This window comes from Telopea speciosissima, chromosome 5 (assembly GCF_018873765.1).
Source record: "Telopea speciosissima isolate NSW1024214 ecotype Mountain lineage chromosome 5, Tspe_v1, whole genome shotgun sequence".
NCBI lineage: Eukaryota > Viridiplantae > Streptophyta > Magnoliopsida > Proteales > Proteaceae > Telopea > Telopea speciosissima.
Window position 1 is genome coordinate 56,951,150 of NC_057920.1, and position 22,064 is coordinate 56,973,213.

The 22,064-nt window shown below is 38.0% G+C and overlaps 1 protein-coding gene across 3 annotated transcripts in view; it reads right to left on the minus strand.

Annotated features, from left to right (window-relative positions):
- Positions 1-17,448, minus strand: part of LOC122662457 (histone-lysine N-methyltransferase CLF-like) — a 55,700-nt gene extending 38,252 nt beyond the window's left edge. For 2 of the 3 annotated variants that reach the window (XM_043858092.1, XM_043858091.1), the window contains exons 1-9: positions 17,400-17,448; positions 16,198-16,299; positions 15,780-16,102; positions 14,516-14,677; positions 3,741-3,825; positions 3,359-3,514; positions 3,197-3,244; positions 3,049-3,120; positions 2,202-2,935 (exon numbers count right to left, since the gene is read on the minus strand). In XM_043858092.1, coding sequence (XP_043714027.1) covers positions 2,202-2,935; positions 3,049-3,120; positions 3,197-3,244; positions 3,359-3,514; positions 3,741-3,825; positions 14,516-14,677; positions 15,780-16,102; positions 16,198-16,299; positions 17,400-17,438 — 1,721 coding nt within the window. In that variant the 5' untranslated portion in view covers positions 17,439-17,448. The remainder of the gene's footprint in view (positions 1-2,201; positions 2,936-3,048; positions 3,121-3,196; positions 3,245-3,358; positions 3,515-3,740; positions 3,826-14,515; positions 14,678-15,779; positions 16,103-16,197; positions 16,300-17,399) is intronic. The other variant, XM_043858093.1, reaches the window with a different exon arrangement.
- Between the last annotated feature and the right edge of the window lie 4,616 nt (positions 17,449-22,064).

Here is a 22,064-nt window from a genome sequence, read left to right on the forward strand (position 1 = left end):
TGATGCTCTAAATTGGCACTTGAATCTTCACTTTGGCACTTCAATCTAACTCCAAACAGTGCATTCCATCCAACAATCGAAAGAAAGAAGAAGAAATTTGAAGGAGAGGTGTTTTTCCCCTTGGTTTTGAGCCTATCGAGTTCTGTTCCTGCTCTCTCTTATGTTGGAAATGGGTTTTTGGGTGAAAATTGGGCTGAATACAAGTAAATAGCACCTTTGGGCCCAACCGAGCTATCGCCGAGATATTGTTTTTTTTGTATTGAAAATATCTTGATTTTAACCTTCAAGATATCACCGAGATATCGCCGAGATCTCGGCCGAGAAATTGCACTTTTAGGAACCGATTAGTAACTCGACTCGGTATTGCCCAAAACCGAGAAACTCGGCGAGATCTTGCGAGTTCTCGAACCTTGGAGACCTCAACCCCGGCCTGGCCCAACCCTTACCCAAGGCCTAGAAATTTCAACCCTAACCTGCCCTCAGGGTTGAAAAATCCAGCCCAGTTCCTGTTCGGGCTCAGGGCGGGCCAGGATGGACTCGGGCTGACAGGGCCAAACTTACACCCCTAGGTCATCAATCCAAAGTCCAAGGATCTATTAAGAAAATATAAGAATATTTGGCAGTGATGAATCTAATGTATCGTATTTAACACAAAGCATCTAACATTCATACATACAAATGCTTAGCAGCATTAAATGCATAAAGACACATGCTTGAACCAATCACCTACATTCAGCATAGATAGATGCTACAAATAATTGCATCTACATTTCAAAACAAGATGGTCCCTCCGTTACAAATATAAAAACAACAGCAGGGGCAATGGTTTTTCCCTTGTTTCCTTTCTTATAATCATATATTGTCTCTTCTGCAATCTCTTACCACAAGGCACAATTCTACCATAACCAACTACTTTGCCATTGTAATCAAACCCAATTCCTTGCATTGCCAGCAAGCTCACACATTGACTTACAATCCCAATATTCGGGAATCTGAGTCATGGTGATGAATCCATGTAGTGGATGACTCATTCAAGCCAAGTGTTTTACTTCAGTGACTCCTTAAACTCCCACCAAGTCATTTTCACTCGGCAAAGATCTTTAATTAATTAAAAAACAGCAAAATTGAACAATTAAGTTAAATACGCCCATCCAGAGAAGCAGTTTTGTCTTGGACCCCTTTTGATTGCTACACCCAATGCTAGCTTTTGAAATAGCTACAAAAAACATTGTTCTAGCTTTTGAAATTCATTATACAACTTGCAGAAAGACTCTGGTTTTGAGGTACTTGTTTACAGGTTTTAAGGGAGTACTGTCAGTTTGCACATTTTGCATGGGCATGTGCCATATAGTACATGCACAGATGTAGGATGTAAAATAATGTGCTCTTAAGTTGACTGCAATCCCAGGCCTCTGCAATTGAAAAGCTAAGCACCATAGTTATCAAGGTGTCGCCTTGATTTTAGACCCTCTCCAACGTCATGGTCGCCTTCCTGCCTTGATAACTATGCTATTGCTAAGCACACAAATTATTTTTCATCAAAATTATTCACCTTATTCTCCTATTCTAAAAGGTCCAATTTATTTAAGATGAAAACATAGACTTTCTAGAACTTCCTGAATACATAAATTGAGACTAGTGTTTCCAGTGAATACTACGAAATACTCTTGCTGCTTTGGGATCCAGCCCAGTCAATGTCTTGACATTTATTGCGCATTTTGACAGGGGAAAAAACAACTTAGCTACATATATCATGAATCCTTTCTATTCTCTGCTCTTTCACCAAACTTTTGATATCATGGAAACAATAAAAGTCAACAACCAATGTATTCCATCACTTTATCTGTTCCTAGCATTAAAAAATTATCATCAATAGAAGAAGTAACAAAGAATAATAACCAATCTGAATTCTGCAAGGACCAGCATCAGCATGAACTTGATGCTGATAGATTAGCTATGACAATGGACACATAATAAATATACTATCAGGAATAGGACAGATTAACATACAGAACATAAAGTATCAGACACCTCTCCTCCTCTCATCAGCACATTTGAGAAGTCTTGAAGATTAAACATGTTTTCATTTCAGCCAATCACATTATGGGGAATAACATCAATCTGAATATAAAAGGATCAAAACTAAAATGCATCACAAAAATATTTCTAACCCAACTAAAACATGGATGAAATGCACTTACCTATTCCTTCCGAATATCTCTACACCTTTCGCAAAGAGGCTTTTCTCAATAGTTTTCCAAGATTTATCACTCACTAGTTCTTGTTTATAGATGTTTTTATCAACAAACTCCCCTTTCCTCAAGACATCCTCACTAATAATCATAAGTGAATCCTTACTATCTTTGGATGGTCCATCATGAGCTTTAGCTGACGATAACTCTTGACTGGCCTTTACTGGTGATCCCTTCCTTCTAGACTTTCTTGTAACTAGAGAGTTTACTTTTTGTTGTGAAAAAGAACTAGCATCTTCATTTTCTTTACAAGAATTAGATCTAAGTTTCATGTCTCTTGCCCTAAGACATGCCACCACATCAGAATCAGAATGAGAAGCAACCATTTTCTTCTGCCTCTTGCGCATGCAAATAAGAACACGCTCAGCAACTCTCTTGCTATTCCTCTTACGAACTCCACATTTCCCCACAAGCTTTATCTTAGGGGGTGTTGGAGAGTGGTTGACAGAAGGGTTGTCCCCCCTAGGTATTATCTCTGACTCACTGCTTTCCAACATATTTCTTCCATTGGATGAAGCACTTTCACTCTGGTCAGACTTCTGCCTCTTACCAACAGATGAACCACAGATTTTCTTCCTTGGTGATATACAAGTCTCAGCACTAACAGAAGAATCAATAGGTTTTTCTTCAAAACCATTATGGATAGGAGAGCTAGCAGGAGCAGTATTTGGATGCTTCAAGGCCTGAGACATCAATTCGAAATGAAATAAGAATTCATGTTTAAAGGAAACCTTTTAGGAGCAGTAAAATAAAAGGTAAACTGGAGCTATCAGGACCAGCATATTTATATACATACTAGTCGATAACAATTAATGCCACATGGAACATTTTCCTCATCTGAACAGCTCCATGCAGGTTGCTTTTCAGCCTAATAATGGGAACAAACAAAACACGTAAGTATTGGAAACATTAAGACACCAATGCTCTATAGAAGATCAACTTACGGGGAAAACAAGATCCTGAGAACATCCATGTAATCTACAATCGAACACCTGCCAGAGTTCATTTATGGAGTGCATTCAGAAAGTTACTACTAAAATAACATAGGTACACACCACATTGATAAAGGAACATGCAACAAAAAGAACAATGAGAAAAGTTCTTACGAGACATCGTCGACAAAATAGGTTGTCAAAAGAATCCAAAGCTGCATCTAGATCTTTATTGAGAAAAGAATCATCTGTGTTTGGATGATCTTCACAGTCCCTCTCCTTAGAACACTGCACATCTTTTTCTCTCTTCAAAAGAATTTCATATCTTGCCTGTATAAGATGTGCGATGTTGTTTCATACCTCTGTAAAGCCAGCACAAAATGATTGGGAAACAGCTGGACCAGAGTTCACACTTTGACCAGTTCTTATTAGACAGATAGTAGAGAAAGTAAAATCAAATAGAAATAAAGAAGAACAAAGACAATGTCCTTCATGACCGTGACTTATCACAACACTTTGCAAACTAGTATCATGGATCCCATTGTAAGAATCATACCCTGATATCACTAGGCTTTCTAGAAAGGCATTCAGACAGTGAATCCAGCACAGCATCAGATAAACCAACTTCTTGGATTGTCGTTCTGGCATTAAAAAAAATGAAAAAAGACCTCATAATGTTATATCTTGGACAAAGGATATGAATGCAAATGTTTCAGATAACACCATAACAATTTCTAGATAAATCAAATATAGTTAAAAGAGAGAGACCCTAGAAATTTCAGAATGAGAAGCAGAGAACCTACAATGGTTTCAAATTATGTTGTTATCAGCAGGGAAAAAGTGCAGACCAAATACAATGTTTTTAAAGATTGGAATTGGATCAATCAGATCACCTGACAATAGCAGTGTTGGATAGAACAATCCAATCCATCAATACATAACCAATGGATTGGCTGATCCAGCACTCTTTTTAAGCTTTTGCTCAATGGATCTGCCCATCTTATGATTGGATTGTCCAATCTGGACAAGTATCATGGTTCAAGAAGTCGGTGGAATTGATCAAAATTTACTGCAAAATTTTGGTTTCAACCTGGCCCGAGACGAAACCATGTGCAAAATACTAGGCATTCCAAGTTTCAACCGAAACTTGAAATCTTTTTATTAAGTTTGGATCGTGCCGTTTCATTTTGCCAGAACGATACAACCACCTAAGATAAAAACACTAAGTCATCGAAATGGGTACTGTTTCAATTTCAACTTGTGGTCTTGACCGAAACCTGTTGTTAGCCTACAAAAATTCATTATTACCTTGATTTTGGTCATTCAATTTCCAACTCTTGGTGGAACAAGTTGTTAGAAGCTTGAACAAGTCATACATAGCTAACATTTGGTGGATTTGAGGGAGATTGCTTGAAGATTCACCAATTTGAGGTAATACCTTTTTTTACGAAAGTAATTTTTTGGCAAAAAAATAAGGTAAATATGTAGTGGTCAAAGTTGTCACGGCAACAAGGCGATCCAAGACAATTGTGGAGGACAAAAACCAAGGCGCCCACCCTTCCAACAAAAGGAGCCTGGACGCCTAGGCGAGCAGGCGATGCCTTGACAAGTATGGTAGTAGCGAGGCTTCAATTCTTTATATGTTAGATAATATTAGCCAATCTACGACTTCACAGAGTCAGATTTAATTTTATGTTTTTATTTTTTAACTTTTGTGGTTTAAATTTTGATTTTCTTGCAAATTTTTTTTTTTTATAATAGGGTTAATGCTTAGTGGTTGAAGTTCAATTTTATATGTTAGTCACTGTTAGCCGATCTACGGCATCACGGTGTCTCCTTTTTTCTACTAAAAATATTTAAATTTTTTTAAAACTAGAAAAATATCTTTAAATTTCAAAAAATATATATGGGAAAATATTCTGCTTTTGTTTGAAAAATAGTGACAAATTTTTAAAATATTGTGGTTGTCTTGTCAAACTCAAAATGATGTTTTATGTATTGTTTCATACTTACATATTGGTTAATTAAGTTCTATTATTTAAAAAAAAAATCAAGCAAGGAAAAAATATAAGACTTTGGTAGAAATTAGGAAATAGCTTTCTCATTGTCATAGGATTTTTAATTGATGTAGAAAATTTAATGATGTGACACTTTTTGTTGCAATAGTTGTAAGAAGAGCACATCATGGCTTCTCAGGGAGGAGATGGGGCTGACATAGCATGGAGGTGAGGTAACACAACCCAAACCCATAAGGGAAGATTAGTGATCTCATACCCTAAACCAATATCTCACCAATTTCCATGAAAATAAATTCCGTACAATCCCCAAATTAACGAAACACAGATAAAAACTTTCAAAATGGGAAATCTAAATCAAAGTCCATAATCCATTAAATGTCCAAAGTATGTTTGTCATTGGTCCAAATCATATCTGGTGGCTACAAATAAATTCTAATTGACTCTATTACAACCGTCTCAAAACCATCTACTGAAATGGAATAAAACAAAACTTCAAACAGAACATGAGATTTATCTTCTCCTCAAATTCATCTCAACTTCTACCAATTCTTTGTTTACCGATCTGTGACAAATAGTAGAGTGAGCAACAAAGCCCAGTGAGATAGGAACAAGGCACGACCACACTAGATAGGTAAATATATAGTATCATTCATTTAAAACGTAAGTGAAACATCTGGCATCAACCAAAACACATGCAAATCCACATAGCATAAAACGTCACTGAAAACATGTGAAATCCCTTGCTTTAACAAGGTAGACTGACTCTTACTGTGCACATAAGTGAGTGAGGTATCCTGTCAACTGTAGCCTACCGACGACCATAGTTGTCAAGGCGCCTAAGCAAACCAAGGCGATACCAAAAATCAAGGCGAGAGAAAGGCGACTTGATGCCTAGGCGACGCCTTGACAACTATGCCGACGACGTAGCCCCATCATCAAATGGAGTCCTCCGTCATCAAACGAAGTTTTCGTTAGCTAAGCGGGTAAAACATACATCATCATTAAACAACTCATCCCGTCATCAAATGGGGAAAACATATACCTCATCCAACACCTAACCCCCTGATGGAAAGGGTTACAGTCGAGTCAAAAAATAAAATCATCTCATAAGCAGATGCATAGCAAAATCCATAGTTTTATACTCATCAGAGTCTACGATCAAACTGTATAAATCCTCATCATAAATCATCCGTCAAAACATGCTGGAAAATCTTTAACAGTACTATTCATCAAAATAGTACATAGCATACGTAATCAACCTTTAAAGAAACATCATTGAAATCATGCAAAATGGTCAAATATACATAATCGGGATATGCCAAATTCCACTCACCTCAATGTTGCTTAGAACAATCTTGTCAACATCAACACCAATCAATTTCTCCTTGGCTTCTGGAAATCGAATCTCAAATAAGGAAGACTTTGAACTAAACCCAGAAATTTAGAAGTCAAATCCTTGCAACAGCAACTTCTCTGATTTAATTTGTTTGAATCTGTTTAACTGGCATACTCTTTCTTTCACGATCAACAAGAGAAAGCTAGGCAGATATGAAACCCGCAATTGATCAGCCAGAAATCAAATCTGAAAATATCCAACCCGATATGCTGAACTCTTTCTCTTTTCTATAATTTCGCCAAGAAGAACTTTTAAAATCAATGTAGCAGCAGAAATCTTTCCTTCTTCTTCAGATCATTAATGAAGCACAGTGAGTATATTCAAGAGAAGAAGCCAAGGCACCAAGGTCTCCCCTCTTATATTTTTCTCTCTCTTCCTCTTCTTTCCTTTGGACATTTCCTAATCGTTATTTTCCCTTTGTTCTCTTCAATTAGGACAGCATCAAACGTGGGGCATCCTTTTTATATATTCTCTTTTTTTTCATATATATCATGAGTGAAATAAACAAGGTTGATTCTATTCCTTTGATCGCATGCTGACTCTCTCACTTCTTTTATCTCAGATTCTTCATATACTTTAACCATTGGCTGTTCATGCAAGCGCATGCTGACTTTCTCACTTCTTTTATCTCAGATTCTTCATATACTTCAACCATTGGCTGTTCATGCAAGAGATGGAGAGTCCTATCAATCTGGAATACTTCTTAATCTTTTCCTTTTATTTCCGCAAGGTTGATTCTATTCCTTTGATCGCATGCTGACTCTCTCACTTCTTTTATCTCAGATTCTTCATATACTTTAACCATTGGTTGTTCATGCAAGAGATGGAGAGTCCTATCAATCTGGAATACTTCTTGGACTCTCATTAAATCTCAGTCAGTACCCATTCATGCATGTGATAATGAAACAGCCAAGCTCTCTCTCTCTCCTTCCTACTTTTCCTAACAGTCCAGCCCCTTCTCTTTTTCTCTTCTCCTATTTTTACTCTCTTTTTTTTTTTTTATCTCTTATCCTTAACCCAATTGAGGGGTTTAGCTCTCTAATTAACTAATTTTTTTATTACTTATCCACCAAGCTTACACGCATATGGGGTTTCCCCCTCATCTAGATTCCTTCTTTTTTAAGGGACAATTCAAATCGGATTCATCTCTCTCACCTCCTATTTTGTCTCACCAAACCAGCTTTACAAGAGAGGTTACACAATCTCCCCCTTTATCTCTTTTTAAAACTTGATTCCAAGGATAGATTTATCTTATGTAGAAGATTAGAGATCAAATTTCTCAAGAAACCCAATCCATCTAAGATTTAATAAACAATGTAATTGAAACTTTCTAGACTTGGAGTCACTTCCTTGAGTTTTCCTACGTATATGAGGAATCCCCTATTTTTACTCACACGATTGACTTCTTGGGGAGATTCACAATTCTAAAAAAAAAATTAAATAAAGAGCTGCATATCTAACCACACTGGTTAAATTCTTATCCCACTCTAATGCTGAGATAATTTTTCAAGGTTGGCTGAAACTTCAACTCAGCTGCTGAATCATCATCTTAGCAGGCCAAACCATATTTTTTTTTTAAAATGCTGACTCACCATCCGAACCCTCATCCAAGTCTTCTTAGATTTCTAACCACGTCATTGATGTAGGTCAAAATATGAAGAAAATACTAAAACACTGTTCGCGTTACTGTTCGCGTGAACAGTGTCAAAACCCCATATTTGCCTTGGTGAGAATATTACTAGAAGATCTTGTGGGGCCCAAGACCAGATTGCATGAAGACTTATTAGAAGACTAAATTTTGAGACTTTTGACTATAAGCGGGGATATAGAAGTTTAATTAGTTTCTATTTTTGTCATAGGCTTAGTTTCTATTTTTATTAAGGGCGTCTTTGGTATAGTTTTTATTTTTTATTTTTGGCCAAAAAATGTTTTTGGTTGCGTTTGGTATCATTTATGGAGTATATTTCTATTTAAAAAGGATTGAAAAAATACAAAAACCAAAAAGGGGTTGAAAGTCATTTATGATTTTTCGTTTAAAATTGTTTTTCGCTATTTGTGCGACACTTTAATGAACACATGCTAATTAGTCCCAAAATGGAAGGGTAAAATAGTCATTTCCTTTGGGTTTTAGAAAATCAAGCCCCCCACCCCTCCTCCTTAATTTTTCCTGCAACTCCACCCGCCCCCTCATCTTCTTCTTCCAGCCTCATCCACGAGCTCCTGATCGTGTTCCTGTGATTTTACAGTTTAATTTTGATGAACTAGAGTCTGGACAGTGAACGGAATAAAAGTTGTGCAACTTTTTGGTGTAGATCGGGCAGACTTGTGGAACTGGATGGGTATTATTAGACACCTAGAGTCTGTAGTGGCACAGCCTTGTGCGAGACTGGAGGAAGGCTAGGCTTTCATTTGCTGCTAATCACTCAGTGCAAGCTGCTAGGGGTCTTTTTTTAGTTACTATTACTAATCCTATTTGTTCTCTTGTATGGGAAGCTTGAAGAAGTGAGCTATTTTTTTGTAGTCATCAACGCCATGGGAGGGATTTGCTCAAGGAGTTCCACTGTAAATAATGCTCCCAGTAGAAGTTCCCCTCTTGCCAATGGTCATCTTATTGAGCATGGGCCTCGTATGGCTTATCAGTCCCGTGAGTTGTTGAATGAGGATAACAATTTGACTCCCTCATCTAGTAGGGAAGGCGTGGAGAAACAGTTATGAGAATTTTCGTTTCCGGAACCGACGTCCAGTCCTTGTCGTTATGAGAGCAATCTGAACGATATAATTGATGATGGGATATCACACAAATATAGATCAACCAAATCCAAGCAGTTGGCAGTTGGGATGGCAGGCTCAAGACAAATCCTTTCACACAATTCTTCTTTATCTGTTCTTCGCGGATCAGTGAAAGTAAAGGGAGATTCTCAGACAAAAAAAATTCGGATCTGGATCTTAGGGGATTAAATCGCATATGGATGGGTGATCTAAACCCAAAATCCCAAAATGAAATAAGGAAAATCCAAAGAGATTGATACCCAACAACTCGGTTCTGAGTTTATACTTTGGGAAGAAGATGGGTAAAGGTGGCATCTCGCCACCCACCCACTTCAAAAAACTATTATGCACATAGGTATACCAAACCTATTTTTGAGTACACAATCTATTATGTCTAATGGTTACCAAACGATTTTTATGTTTTGACCAAAAATGGTTTTCACAAATGATTTTAGTTAAATAGGTAAAAATCAAAAATAAAAACTATACCAAAGAGAGCCTAAGTTGCTTGTTTCTATTTTTGAGTTTCTATTTTAGATACCTTGCAAACTTAGAGTTTCTATTTTAGTTTCTTGCTTGTAATCCAAATCTCAGCCTTATAAGGGACTTGCTATTTTATTGTTTCTATTTTTGGGCTCAATACTTGGGCTTATATATTGTAATTTGCCCATAGAGGCACCCCATGATTTAATGAAGTTGAGAATTGCTTTTGTGCAAAGTTTTATTATCCTATTGTGAGGATGAAGGGCTGAGAGAGCCGAATGCCCCTATTCCCTTTATCTTCTTCTTATATCCTCTTCTCCTATCTACTCAATCTCCCCTTTGTACTGTTGCTGTTATTGCTGTGAGACTGCAAACTATTGCTGCTGCTACTTCTGTGAGGCTCAGAAATCATTCCAAACATCTACAAGTTTTGCTGTTGCTGCTGCACACAAAGGAGACATTAAGAATCCCTGCGATTCCAGTTCTGCCCAGGGTTGCTGCAGATTTCAGGCTTGAATAACTTCACCATCAACCACTGGAATTAGTTGAGGTTTGGAGGACCGAATCAGACCTACAAGAGGCCCACTCAATCCCTGGTTTGGTGTCCTAAAATCCACTGGTTTGGAAGATCTGTCATAACCTTCTAATTTTAACTCCAGTCCAAATCTCAGCAACCAGCCATCACAACAGGCTGAAATTTGGAGCACAAGACCTACCCAGCCCCTACTCCACTCAATCCAACTTCCAAGTTTGATCCCAACCTGCTGGCTGGTTTGATCTCTACCTCCTAAGTTACTAATTCTGGTTTTGTTTCTATTTTGATGTTCTGCTCCAACCTATCATCGATCCTACTGTAGAGTTGTTCTTAGTTGAACCCCTTCTACATTAGTCATCTTCTAACTACTGACCAAATCTTCACATGGTCCAACTTAAAAGGCCACAATCCACCCATTATACTTAAATCAAAATTGACTAGGTCCATCTAACCTGAGCCATTCAACAAACTTGCTGGTTCATGACCCCCCACATCCACAGTTTGAGGTATTGGTATCAGATCGCCCGATACTGATACCTGACCGATACCGTATTGGTGGAATGGTACGGAGAAGGGGTATAATATTTAAAAAAAACTCATTTTTTAAGGAAAATCAGGGGTAAAGGTGTCCAATATGGCCGATCCGTGCTAATACCGTATCGATTCCGATACCATGCACTAAAACCATGCCTACATCTGAACCACTAGGGTTTTCTAAAACTTCAGGGTATTACAAGCATAGTTCAAAATCTCGCGATATTTCGCCAAATTTCGTATATCTCGAGCTGTCCGAGATACGATACCAATCCGAATTGGAAAAATACCATATTTCGACGATATCTCATGAGATATCGACGAAATATCGTGGACTCACGATATATTGCGAGATATTGAAAAAGTCACGTGCAATATTTCGAATATTTCGGAAATTTCAGTCATCTCGTTTCGGAAATCTCGGTAATTTCGGTAATCTCGTTTCGAAAATTTCGGAAATCTCGGTCATTTTGGCATTTTACACCCACAGAAAAATACCATATTTTGACGAAATTTCGGTATCTCAGAAATTTCGGTCAGACCAAAACACCGAAACGAAACGAGATTTAGTACCATGATTACAAGTGGTATACCTATTGGGAGTGACAAGAAGGAATCTCAATGCAACTATCATCAGCAGCAGCAGTCTTCCTCATCTTTCGAGCCCGCCCGGAACTTTATGTGGTACTGACATAGAGTAAGAGACTAGAAGGAAGGGCAGGGAACTTGTGTTTATTTGCATAGTTGATGTAAAGTCAGTGATTGTACACTTATGATGTGATATTTTGATATTTAATAAATTAAATGATTTTTCTCCATTTATCACTTGCAATTGCATATTATAATTGGTTTCATTATATTTTGTATGTTATAGTACTAAATCATGTGTAACATAAGCTATCTTTGAGAAATATACAGGCAAGGTACGGTGTACACTGCCAACCTAGGGTACGAAACCAAACTAAGAATTTGAGTGTGTTTTTCACCAATCTAAAGGTTCCATTGTGTTTAAGGATGCTTAATTAGCATTGCCAAGTTCCAGCACAAGATATGGCCATTTGACAACTGAAATGGTCAAACAAAACCAACCACCGACTCCTGCATGATTTCAACAAGATTTCGGTCGAAACCATAAATAATTCGGTCTACTTCTTGAACCATGATGAGTATCAGTCAGGACTTAGAGCATTTCTCTAGAGCATAAATACGATAATGGATGCATTAGTGGTTCAGTTGACAGGAAATGATGTCAAAACACCAATGAATAGTAGCAGTCATCAGGCATTACCCATATAGCTTTTGTTTTGGGGTACTCAAACTGAGGTCTCCCAGGTTAACAGGCAAAACGGGGTTATAAAAACTTTGATTCGTTTAAAATATTTGACATAGCTCACACATGTATACAGTACAAATAAAACGAGTGAAACATATTTATAGGTACTGATTTCCTCTTTCTCACACTACGAATTAAAAATGTAGGATGTAATCCACGTCAAAAATAGTTTACGGTTGAATAAATAAAAGGATAATCCTAAATGACCAGGCAGTAACCCAGCCAATTTGGCTGCCCGGGAACATGTCAAGGTACCTAGGCATGCACAGACCTTCCCTGGGCATATGCCATATGAAACCTAGCCCTCTTCTAACAGACCGCCTGATTCTCTAGGCCATGCCTAGGTGTTACCAAGACTGGGTCAACACCACCAATTCCCATACAGGAATCACAGTTCAAACCCAATGATTTTAAGTCCCCATTTAGTAGCTTTTGAGCTTTCTCCGCACAAGCCTACCTGGTCGATCTGTCCCCTTTCAGATTCCTCCTCATAATGTAGTCCTAGGTAGGAGAAGTCCTACTAGGAGCCAGGAGAATGATTCACCTAACATGGCTGCTGGTTTGGGACAGCTTAGATTGAATAGGGCAGAAATTAAGGTTAGGGTTAACTAATGGTAGTAGTGTTTATAGGGTATTAATATGCAGGTTTTAAGGGTCTTAATAAACTAGGTTTAGTTAGGTTTGAAGAAGTTTTTAGAATTTCAGAAATTTAGGTTTAGGGTTTCGGGTTTTGGGAATGAAGGGGAATATGAGATTTAGGGTTTAGGGCTGGAATTTGGGCAGGATCTTAAGGTCGAGGTTTCCAATGGTAGAGGAGAGGATTCGGCCAAGGTTTGATGAGTATTGGAGGGCTAAAAGTAAAGGTTCTGGAATTTAGGGTTTTAATGAATTAATGGATGATAAAGATCTAGGGTTTTTAATGGGAGAATGGACTCAGGTTTCTGGTCGAGTGTTCCAATGAGGGGGAAGAACACTCTATCAGAATATGGAGGGGAATTGATGGGCAGAAGTGGTTGATCTGGGAATCCTAGGGTTTTGGGGTTTTAGAGGGATGAGGGAGTTAGGGTTTAGAGTTGTAAGTTGGGGCTGAGATGGCAGTCGAGTGGAGGGTCTGCTGTGATGGATCTGTGAACAGATTTTCGATGAAAACTGATGGAGGATGAGGGCTGAACAGGCTTATGGAAGTTAGGGTTTATGGGAATCGATTGGGAGAGTGTAGGTCTAGGTTAGAAGGTAAGAAACAGCAAGGTAATTGCAGGAAATTTATATAACTTACTTGTTTTGCAGGGGATCTGAAAACAGCAAGTTGAAACAGCTTGTAGAAGAAAAGGGACCTCCCGATCTACAAGATGCAAGGAGTCGCCGGAGTCCACCAGCCCTCACCTTGATATTACTCACAAGGCAGCCTCGATATTACACACAAGGCAGTTCTCTGAGAAGAACAGCAGCAGCAGCCAAAAGCTAACAGCAGGAACGAAATTTTAAAATCATAAAACTTGTGGGTGGAGCCTCTCCCACGATTCTATTAAATAAGGAGGCCAAAGGCCTATTCCTAAGTCTATTACAAATCAACTCTCTCACTTAAATCGTGGAGAGGTGGACCAATTTTAAAACAATTTAAAAACTTAAAAGAAAAGACTCATCTACCCCTAATGACTTAAAACAACTTAAACTACTTAAAATAAAGAAGATTCCCTAGTAGCCAATAGGATATAAGAACCTCTTAGCCAATAGGATCACTTCACTTAAATTAGACCAATTGAACCAATTGGATGCAACCAATTTAACCCAGTTCAATTAAAAACACAAAATAAAAACTAAGTATGGAAATAAACTAAACTAAACTAAGGCTCCTACTGAAACCCTAGGTTTAGGGTGGCTTCTTCAATTCGAGGAGGCTAGGATCTGCATCACCTCATAAACCAAATCAGAGTGAATTGTCAAGTCCTAAAGTGGGACATGCATACACTGAACAGTTTGCAATATAAATTCTCTGAACCATTATAACGAAAGGACACCATAATTTTAAGTAACATAACAGGGAAAAGCTAAAGGAACCATGTCAGATTGTCATTTTATACGAGAAATAATAACCTCAACAGGAAATAACAAGTAGCAAAATTAATTCTGCAGATGTTGTAGAGACAATAATGGGCTGCCACAAAGATTGTAAAATAGAAGTCTTCAAGGATGAGTCAAAGAGCAAAGAAAGAAACAAAAGCACAAATTTGTCAAACTCAAAAGGTTTTCTGGGTATACCAACCGAAGGATATAGTCTTCTCCATCCCCAAATTCTTTCTTTTCTTCTTCCTCCTCGACTAACTCCTCCTCACTGTCGCTGCAGATTAGAGCTTCTCCACCACTTTGATCATAGTAAATTCTCCTTCGGCCAAGCACCGATTGATCTTCTGTCATTCTCTGGTTTCTGCATTAAATATAATACACACCCACTAATATCTAGCAAAAGCTTAAAAGTTCAAAACAAATTTTATGAGTAATATAAAGACACAATATCAATACAAGTTGGGGGCAGGATTCTTACACGCCATTAAAGATTGGAAATGTTAATAACAAATGCAAACATAAACAGATATATGAACTTATCAATAACAAAAAAGAACAAATCTGGCAACATTGTGATCCTGGCAATTCACAAGAAGTGTCATGCTTCATTTTGAACACTTGAAAGAATAACACTTTAAGATGGCAGTCCCTTCAAAAGGATAATCTTCTAGCAACAATTTTTCCCAAATCCCGCATTACTTCTACAATAATTTATGGGAAAATTTCTTCTATTATTTAACAGACTCAACAAAAGAATCATATCTTACAAGGGTAGCTGACTAGTTGTGGATCATTGCATCATAGAGAGAAGATTGCAACTAAGTACTGGTTCACCAGTAGGGATAGATAGGACAATGTTAATGGTGACATCCAGCCGAACTTCATAACCCAGGCAAGAGCAACACCTATTAGGCAATGAAAGAACTGTGCTTCTTTCACTAGCCAAATACAAAAATATTTTGAGCGCAGTTCCAACTATTGTAAATTATATAATTTTAACCAGGACCAATAAATTGGTCAGCAAGTGACAAGCTCTATCCTGATTTGGGATGCTTGTATCCTTGTCCATGCCCAGAGAGCACTAGCAATGGGCTCAACTAATATATTGAAGACCTATGAGAAATTGATAAGTCCATGTCTAATTCTTTGGAAAGATAATGATAATAAATTTTGAGAGTGAAACGCTGACAAAGCCTGAACTCACTGCACTCACTGTAAATGGAATAATTGAAAATATAACCATGCACATAAATAGCATTCAATTGATGAACTTTCAAGACAACTAAACTATAAAATCAAGCAAACAAAAAGTTACAACAATTATAAGCTACATATGCTAATTTAAATTGAATATGTATAACAAAATCCACCAACAAACAATGGATAAACAACTATGAGGGAAAAGAAATAATGGATAAACACCATATGAACAAAAGACATGATACTCTTGGCAATTGGCATACCTATCCAAAAAAATCCATGTAGTATAAGGAGGCAATTTCTTGACTTCCGGGAGTTTGATAGGACGAAGAGCACTCTTTAATACCAAAACAGTCCCTAAAAGAACTGAAGATGAGGCAGGGCTATCTTCTTGGAAGCAATCGTTATCCTTTTCACCATTATTTACATCAAGACCATTTAACATACCAAGTGCATCAGCTTGCCTTTTTGTCAATAAATCTATATTATCAGTATCAGTCATCAAATTGTTTCTCCTTGCCTTTGACAAATTATAAAAATGGTTTGTGATACCAATCAGCTTTTGCCTGTTTTCTTCCATTCTTTTCTGAGAAAGATAAAGTGAATAGATATACGTTTAAGGGCCAAATCCACAAAGATATAAGCTGAAGAATGATAAAGCCAGTTACCATAAGAATGCACCTTTATAGAAACGCATCGATGAGCCGCAACTTGTTTCTTTGAGGAATCAATAACAGAGATAATATCCCTAGAACTTTGACTTCCATCTTGCACTTCCACCATCTACAGCAAGCCAAAAATAGACCAAGTGACCAACCCAACAATAACAGCGACTACGATATAGAACATGAAATCAATAAGGAGAGGAGAACAAATGTATTAGAACCTAAAACGTGATAGTTTGGTATAATTTGGGACATTGATCATGCACAACAAAAATAGTAACCTCCAGTTAAAACTTAAAAAAAGTCCTCCGGCATCAGCTGAAGGCTCCAGTTAAAAGAAGTCCACACTTGCTTTCCGCATGTCAACTTTAAATCACTACTATGCAGCTGTATGCATGAGCCATTAACTTGAAGGTTGGCATGTGCAAACCTCAAAACTGTGTCATAGTAATATGAAGGCCTACTTTACCTAGCCAATATAATCAAAGCTCTAAATTTTGATTGCAGAACTAGGTTCAGACATGTCTAGGAACCTTTTCTACTATAAATTCAACATTCTAGTTGAAATCCAAGATGATTCTTTTGTCTTTCCCTTCTATTGAGCATCTTCTTTTAAATCTACTTCTTGCTGAATATTCTTAATTTTATTTGTCCTTCATAATTATTGTTTCTTGGCCTCTTTATCTAAGTAAAAGTTCTTACATAGGAGCGTCCAAGTATAGTATATGGTGATGCATTACCTGCAGAAAGAAATGGACAAAACATATGAACACCCCCCCCCCCTCCGCTCCCCATAAAAAAAAAAAAATTCAATGCCACCCAGGTAATTTTTTTTGTTTGGTAAATACGACTTCAATTATTAGAGTGAAAATTCACATATGAATGAAATAATTGCAATTTTGCAAGGAATAAATTGGATCAAATACAACCTCAATTATTTTAATTAATGGGGTAATTTGAAATGGCTATCATTAACAACGTCCATTTAGTAATCTCCAGACTTTTTTTTATTTAACTTTTAAAACAAGGAAAAAATATTCCTTTTCCATCCATCATCTACACTGCGGCTTAACTTTTTTCAGCTAAAAAAATTGGGGAAGTTGGAATTTTGCATATAACAATGCAGGACAAAAAAGACGACAGAAGAAGTAGCATGCAGATCTAGTTTACCTGGAATAGATACAGATTAGACCGAGAGAGTAGGAAAATGCGCAATACCTGAAGATCCTTGGATGGATCAGAGTCCCTAGACGCCATTGAATCCGAGGCGAGGCTTAATGGGGATAAGGATTTGGCAGGTCGACCTTGAAAAAGGTCAAAAAAACCCTAACCTAAAATTGGACTTGGAGGGATGTCGAGGAGATTGGGGAAGGGAAACGGACAGAGCAGACGCACCAAGGCGAGCTCCGCCGTCCCAAAAATAAAAATTTATTGGTAAGAACGCATCCGTATATGGAATGCGGCCTGAATCTGATCTGATAAAATTTGGGGGGAAAGAGTGACAAGTACTCTTGTTTTGAAATATTTATGTAGATTATTCCCTGGACTGGCTGTGACAACTTTTCACTCATATGACCATGTGAAAAGTTATCTGTGGGGAGTGTGGCCTTGCGCGCAAATTCCACCAAAGAAAAAAGTCTTGCGCGCGAGGAAGCATCAAGAAGGCGAGCGCTTCTGCCTTTTCATTGGGGCGGGCGGGGTAGTCATTTCTTGCACGGATTATTATCCTCTTCAATTCCTTATAGTGTGGTAATGCGATAATGCTAAGTGAAAATGTTGACACCTGACAGCTGTCGCATCCAACAATTAACTCATTGATATAGATAATTGGATGCGACAACTACCAAGTATCAACAACATCTCCACCTAACACTGTTGCACTATCACACTAAGAAATTGGAGAGGATAATTTTCTACCAACACACTCATAGAAATCATTTCCTCGCTAAACTATTTTCTTTCAAAATATTCTTGAACAAGAGATCGTTGTCTGATCGCATGGTCCCTATACGAACCTAGGCCAATGATAGCATGTGAAAGGGCATAATATGGCTGAGGGTTTTTTATTTCATCGAGGAGATGATAATTTTGTGTGCTCCTATATTTTGGGGCACATCCATGCGTTCAAGTAGCGTTCCTTTTTTTTTAATAAGAGATGAGACGTGGTGGCGTAGACTTATCCATCTGACCAATAAATACAAAGCTCCTGAAATATCTACGCCTGCCATCATCATCACTCAACTTTTTTTTTCTTCTTTTTCTAAAGCAATTAAATATCAAATTGTTAAAAGTTGATTTGTCAACATCTGTCTCAACTTCATAGAAAAATTTTGCTTCTCAATGTGGCTCCTCTGGTTCTCCATCGATTCCCCTTTTTTTTTTCCCCTTAAGCAATTAAATATCAAATTGTTAAAAGTTGATTTGTCAACATCTGTCTTAACTTTATAGAAAAATTTTGCTTCTCAATGTGGCTCCTCTGGTTCTCCAGCGAATCCTTGTCTGTCGTCCTTGCCTAGCTTTTCTTCGATCCTACACAACAACTTTGTCACACCACGTCTTTCCTTCTGTTGTCAAGGAATAGGAACAATAGGAGGAGATGCATGACCATGAACCAGAGGCTTCAAATGATCATTTGGACCTTTGGACAATTGGGGCATCATTCTCTCAATACTCCTCTCACCATTGCGTCTTTCAATAGAGTTCTTTTACAACCCATGTACTGTCAAGTGGCAAGTAGTACTAGTGCAATGAAGGGAAGCCTTACTTAACTATTTCTCTATCACGTGGACTAACTCATGTACTGTCAAGTGGCAAATAATGAAGCATTATACTTCACTAGGCACAGTAACGCCTAGAAGGATCCGTAAATTTAACTTGTGTGTTTTTTTTTAATGCAAATATCTAGGGCAAGAACCATTACTGAAATGGAAGGAAAAAATAAGATACAATGACTAAAAGGTCATCCAGAAAGAAAGAGACCCAAAAACTCTGTAGGGGATAAGAAAGCGCACACTTAGCAATACTGTGAGCACATCAATTCTCATATCTATACACAATAGAAATAAGGGAGAATGTTCTTTGTGCCGCAGCGCAGCCTACGCCTAGGCATATGGGTAGCCTGTGTAGGGGGGCAGGGTGGTCATTGCGCCCACCCCCATATGCCTGGGCGTAGGCTACGCTACGGCACAGAGAACAGCACCCCAAGAATAAACACAAGATTCAAAATACCGCCCCAATACCTTTACACCCCAAATCATCGCTGTAAGCGCATCCTTTGGCGGTAACTTTACACCTTGAAGAGCCAGGAATGAGGTCTTGACAGTTCAAATGAAGATCTACCTTTCTAATACTAGCTTCTCTTGCATAAATACTTCTAGCCAAGGCTTAAAGCCAGGCATTCACCCACAAATGTTGGAAATAAAAAAAAACAGAAAAAGGTTGTTCGAACAATGATCAAAATTCCATCATGAGATAGAATATAAAATATAAAATGGTATCTTTTTTTATCTTTAAGTATTTTCTCTACTCATTTTAATCTGAAATTGTATCAAATGATATGCTTGTCTGATCTTCTATGACATGGATCAAGTAACCCGTGTACTGCCATGTGGTTATACTTCACTAGGCATAGTGACGAGAAGAAAACTTTAAAAAAAAATAATATGTATATGATTATAAATTCTGAATCCTAATTTAGAAATTACATTTGAAATGTTTTGGAGTTGAGAAGGATTCTTGGCTTCAAAATAACAGGAGGAGATAAAAGCACAACCTTCTTCAATGTAGCTACAATCTTAATTTTACCAAAACTTTGAATCAGGGTTAGAACAACATTTCTTGTTTACATTTGACTAAAATTTGGCAAATGCTGCAAGATTTGACCCTCTCCTTTATATACAGAGTCTCGTCAGCAGTCGAGTTTGGCCTCTCTCTACAAGTCCTCAGGGTGTACTTACCAAATCCTGGCAAGATTCTTCTTGGGAAGTCATCGGAAAAGCACATGCTACCACACCCGAAAGATCTTGTTAAAAACAAACACCAAAGAAAAACAAACAAAAAATAAAACAGAGCAAAGACGACAAAGAGAGTTAACGTGGTTCACACATCAATGTGATGTGTTGCATCTACGGGCGAAGCTAAAGATGAGTCACTCTGTAATGAAAGAAGATTTTAGTGGAGATCTCTCAAGAACACCAAAACGGCAGTAAGAACTCTCACCCAGAAACCCCAACTCAAAAATCTCAAATCTCACTTGTTTCACTTGCTTATACAATAGAACACCAAAAACATAAATATTCTTTCAAGCAGGTTGATCCACCACGTCGGGTTGTCCCACAATCCCTCCGCTACCATCACAAATCTTAGAAAAAAAAAACTCATTCCCATCGCGAGCAGGTCAATCTTCGAAACGGTTACAAGAATTCGCGACACACATAATAGATCTACAACTACAACAGTCTCTCTTTGTCAAGCTTCTGAGGATGATTTCTTAACAATTAAATCGGTCCTTGGTCTCTTTTCGGATATTACAAGGCAAGAAATTAACTTCAATAAAAGTGATATCTTCTTTAGTAAGGGTGTAGATTTGGACCAAAAAAAACAGCTATGCTATTTACTTGGGATGAAGGAAATGACCACAAAATCTATCTACTTAGGAACTAAGCTATGCCATTCTAGATCTAAGCATAAAGACCTTATACCCTTGGTAGACAGAGTGCGCTCTAAGCTCTCTACTTGGAAGGCGAATCTTCTCTCCTACGTTGGGAGAAGGGTTTTGATTCAATCTGTTTTGGCCTCTACTCCGGCATATTACATGTCCCACTTCCTTCTACCTCAAAGGGCATGCTAGGAGTTGGATAGAATCTACCTCCGGTTTTGGAATAATGACCAAGGAGATAGGAATCGTAGCCACTTAATTGGTTGGGACACAATTTGTAGGCCCACTGCCCTAGGAGGACTAGGCCTGCGCAAATCTAGGGTCCACAACAAAACCCTATTCTCAAACTGGGGTGGAGACTGTTAACTGAACCTTCGTCTGTCTGGGCCAGAGTCCTCAAGGCTAAGCATTTCCCCAACTCTTCCATTTTTTATCCTAAAACTGGCTGCAAGAGATGGTCCTGGACCTGGAACAGTATTGCTAAGATATTGCTGGACTTGAAGACCATTTCTTTCCGTTAGATTGGAAACAGAAAGGCTACCTCCTGCTGGCATGATCCATGGATTCCATTTGGGGCAGGTAAGTCCACACCCCAGGTAATTCTTCCCTCCCCTAACTTTGGATATGTAAGTGATTCCATTTATAATGATGTCTAGGATAATTCTAAGTTGATTGCTTGTTTTCAACCCCCATCTCTGCATGCAATTCATAGAATTAATATTTCACAATCTGAAGACTCGTGGAGGTGCACTCTATCTAAGAATGGAAGCTTCTCAACCAAGAAAGCTGCTCTATTCATCAACACCTCCACTCCCCCCAATCGTTCATTATCCCAATGGCGGAAATTTTGTTGGTTACGAATTCACCCACGGTTTAAAATCTTTTTTTGGCGTGTTTTACATGCAAGGATCCCTATACGAGGCACCATTTCCAAATGGATGGTTGTCGAGCCTCAATGTGCTCTCTGTGGCTCTAGTGTTGAGTCCATCTGGCACCTCTTTTTGTCTTGTGATTGGACTAAGCATGTGTGGGCTTCTGGTCCTCTTGGATTGAGAACCGAGTATTTATCTGCTCCATCTCTCATTGATCTCGTTATCTCTTTGAGTGGTTCCCCACTCTTGGACAAGACTTCATTAACCTGGTTTTTTTCTGTTTTTATTCTCACATTTTATTTTATATGCTTTGTAAGAAACAAAGTTATTATGTGTAATACTCCGGCTGACCCT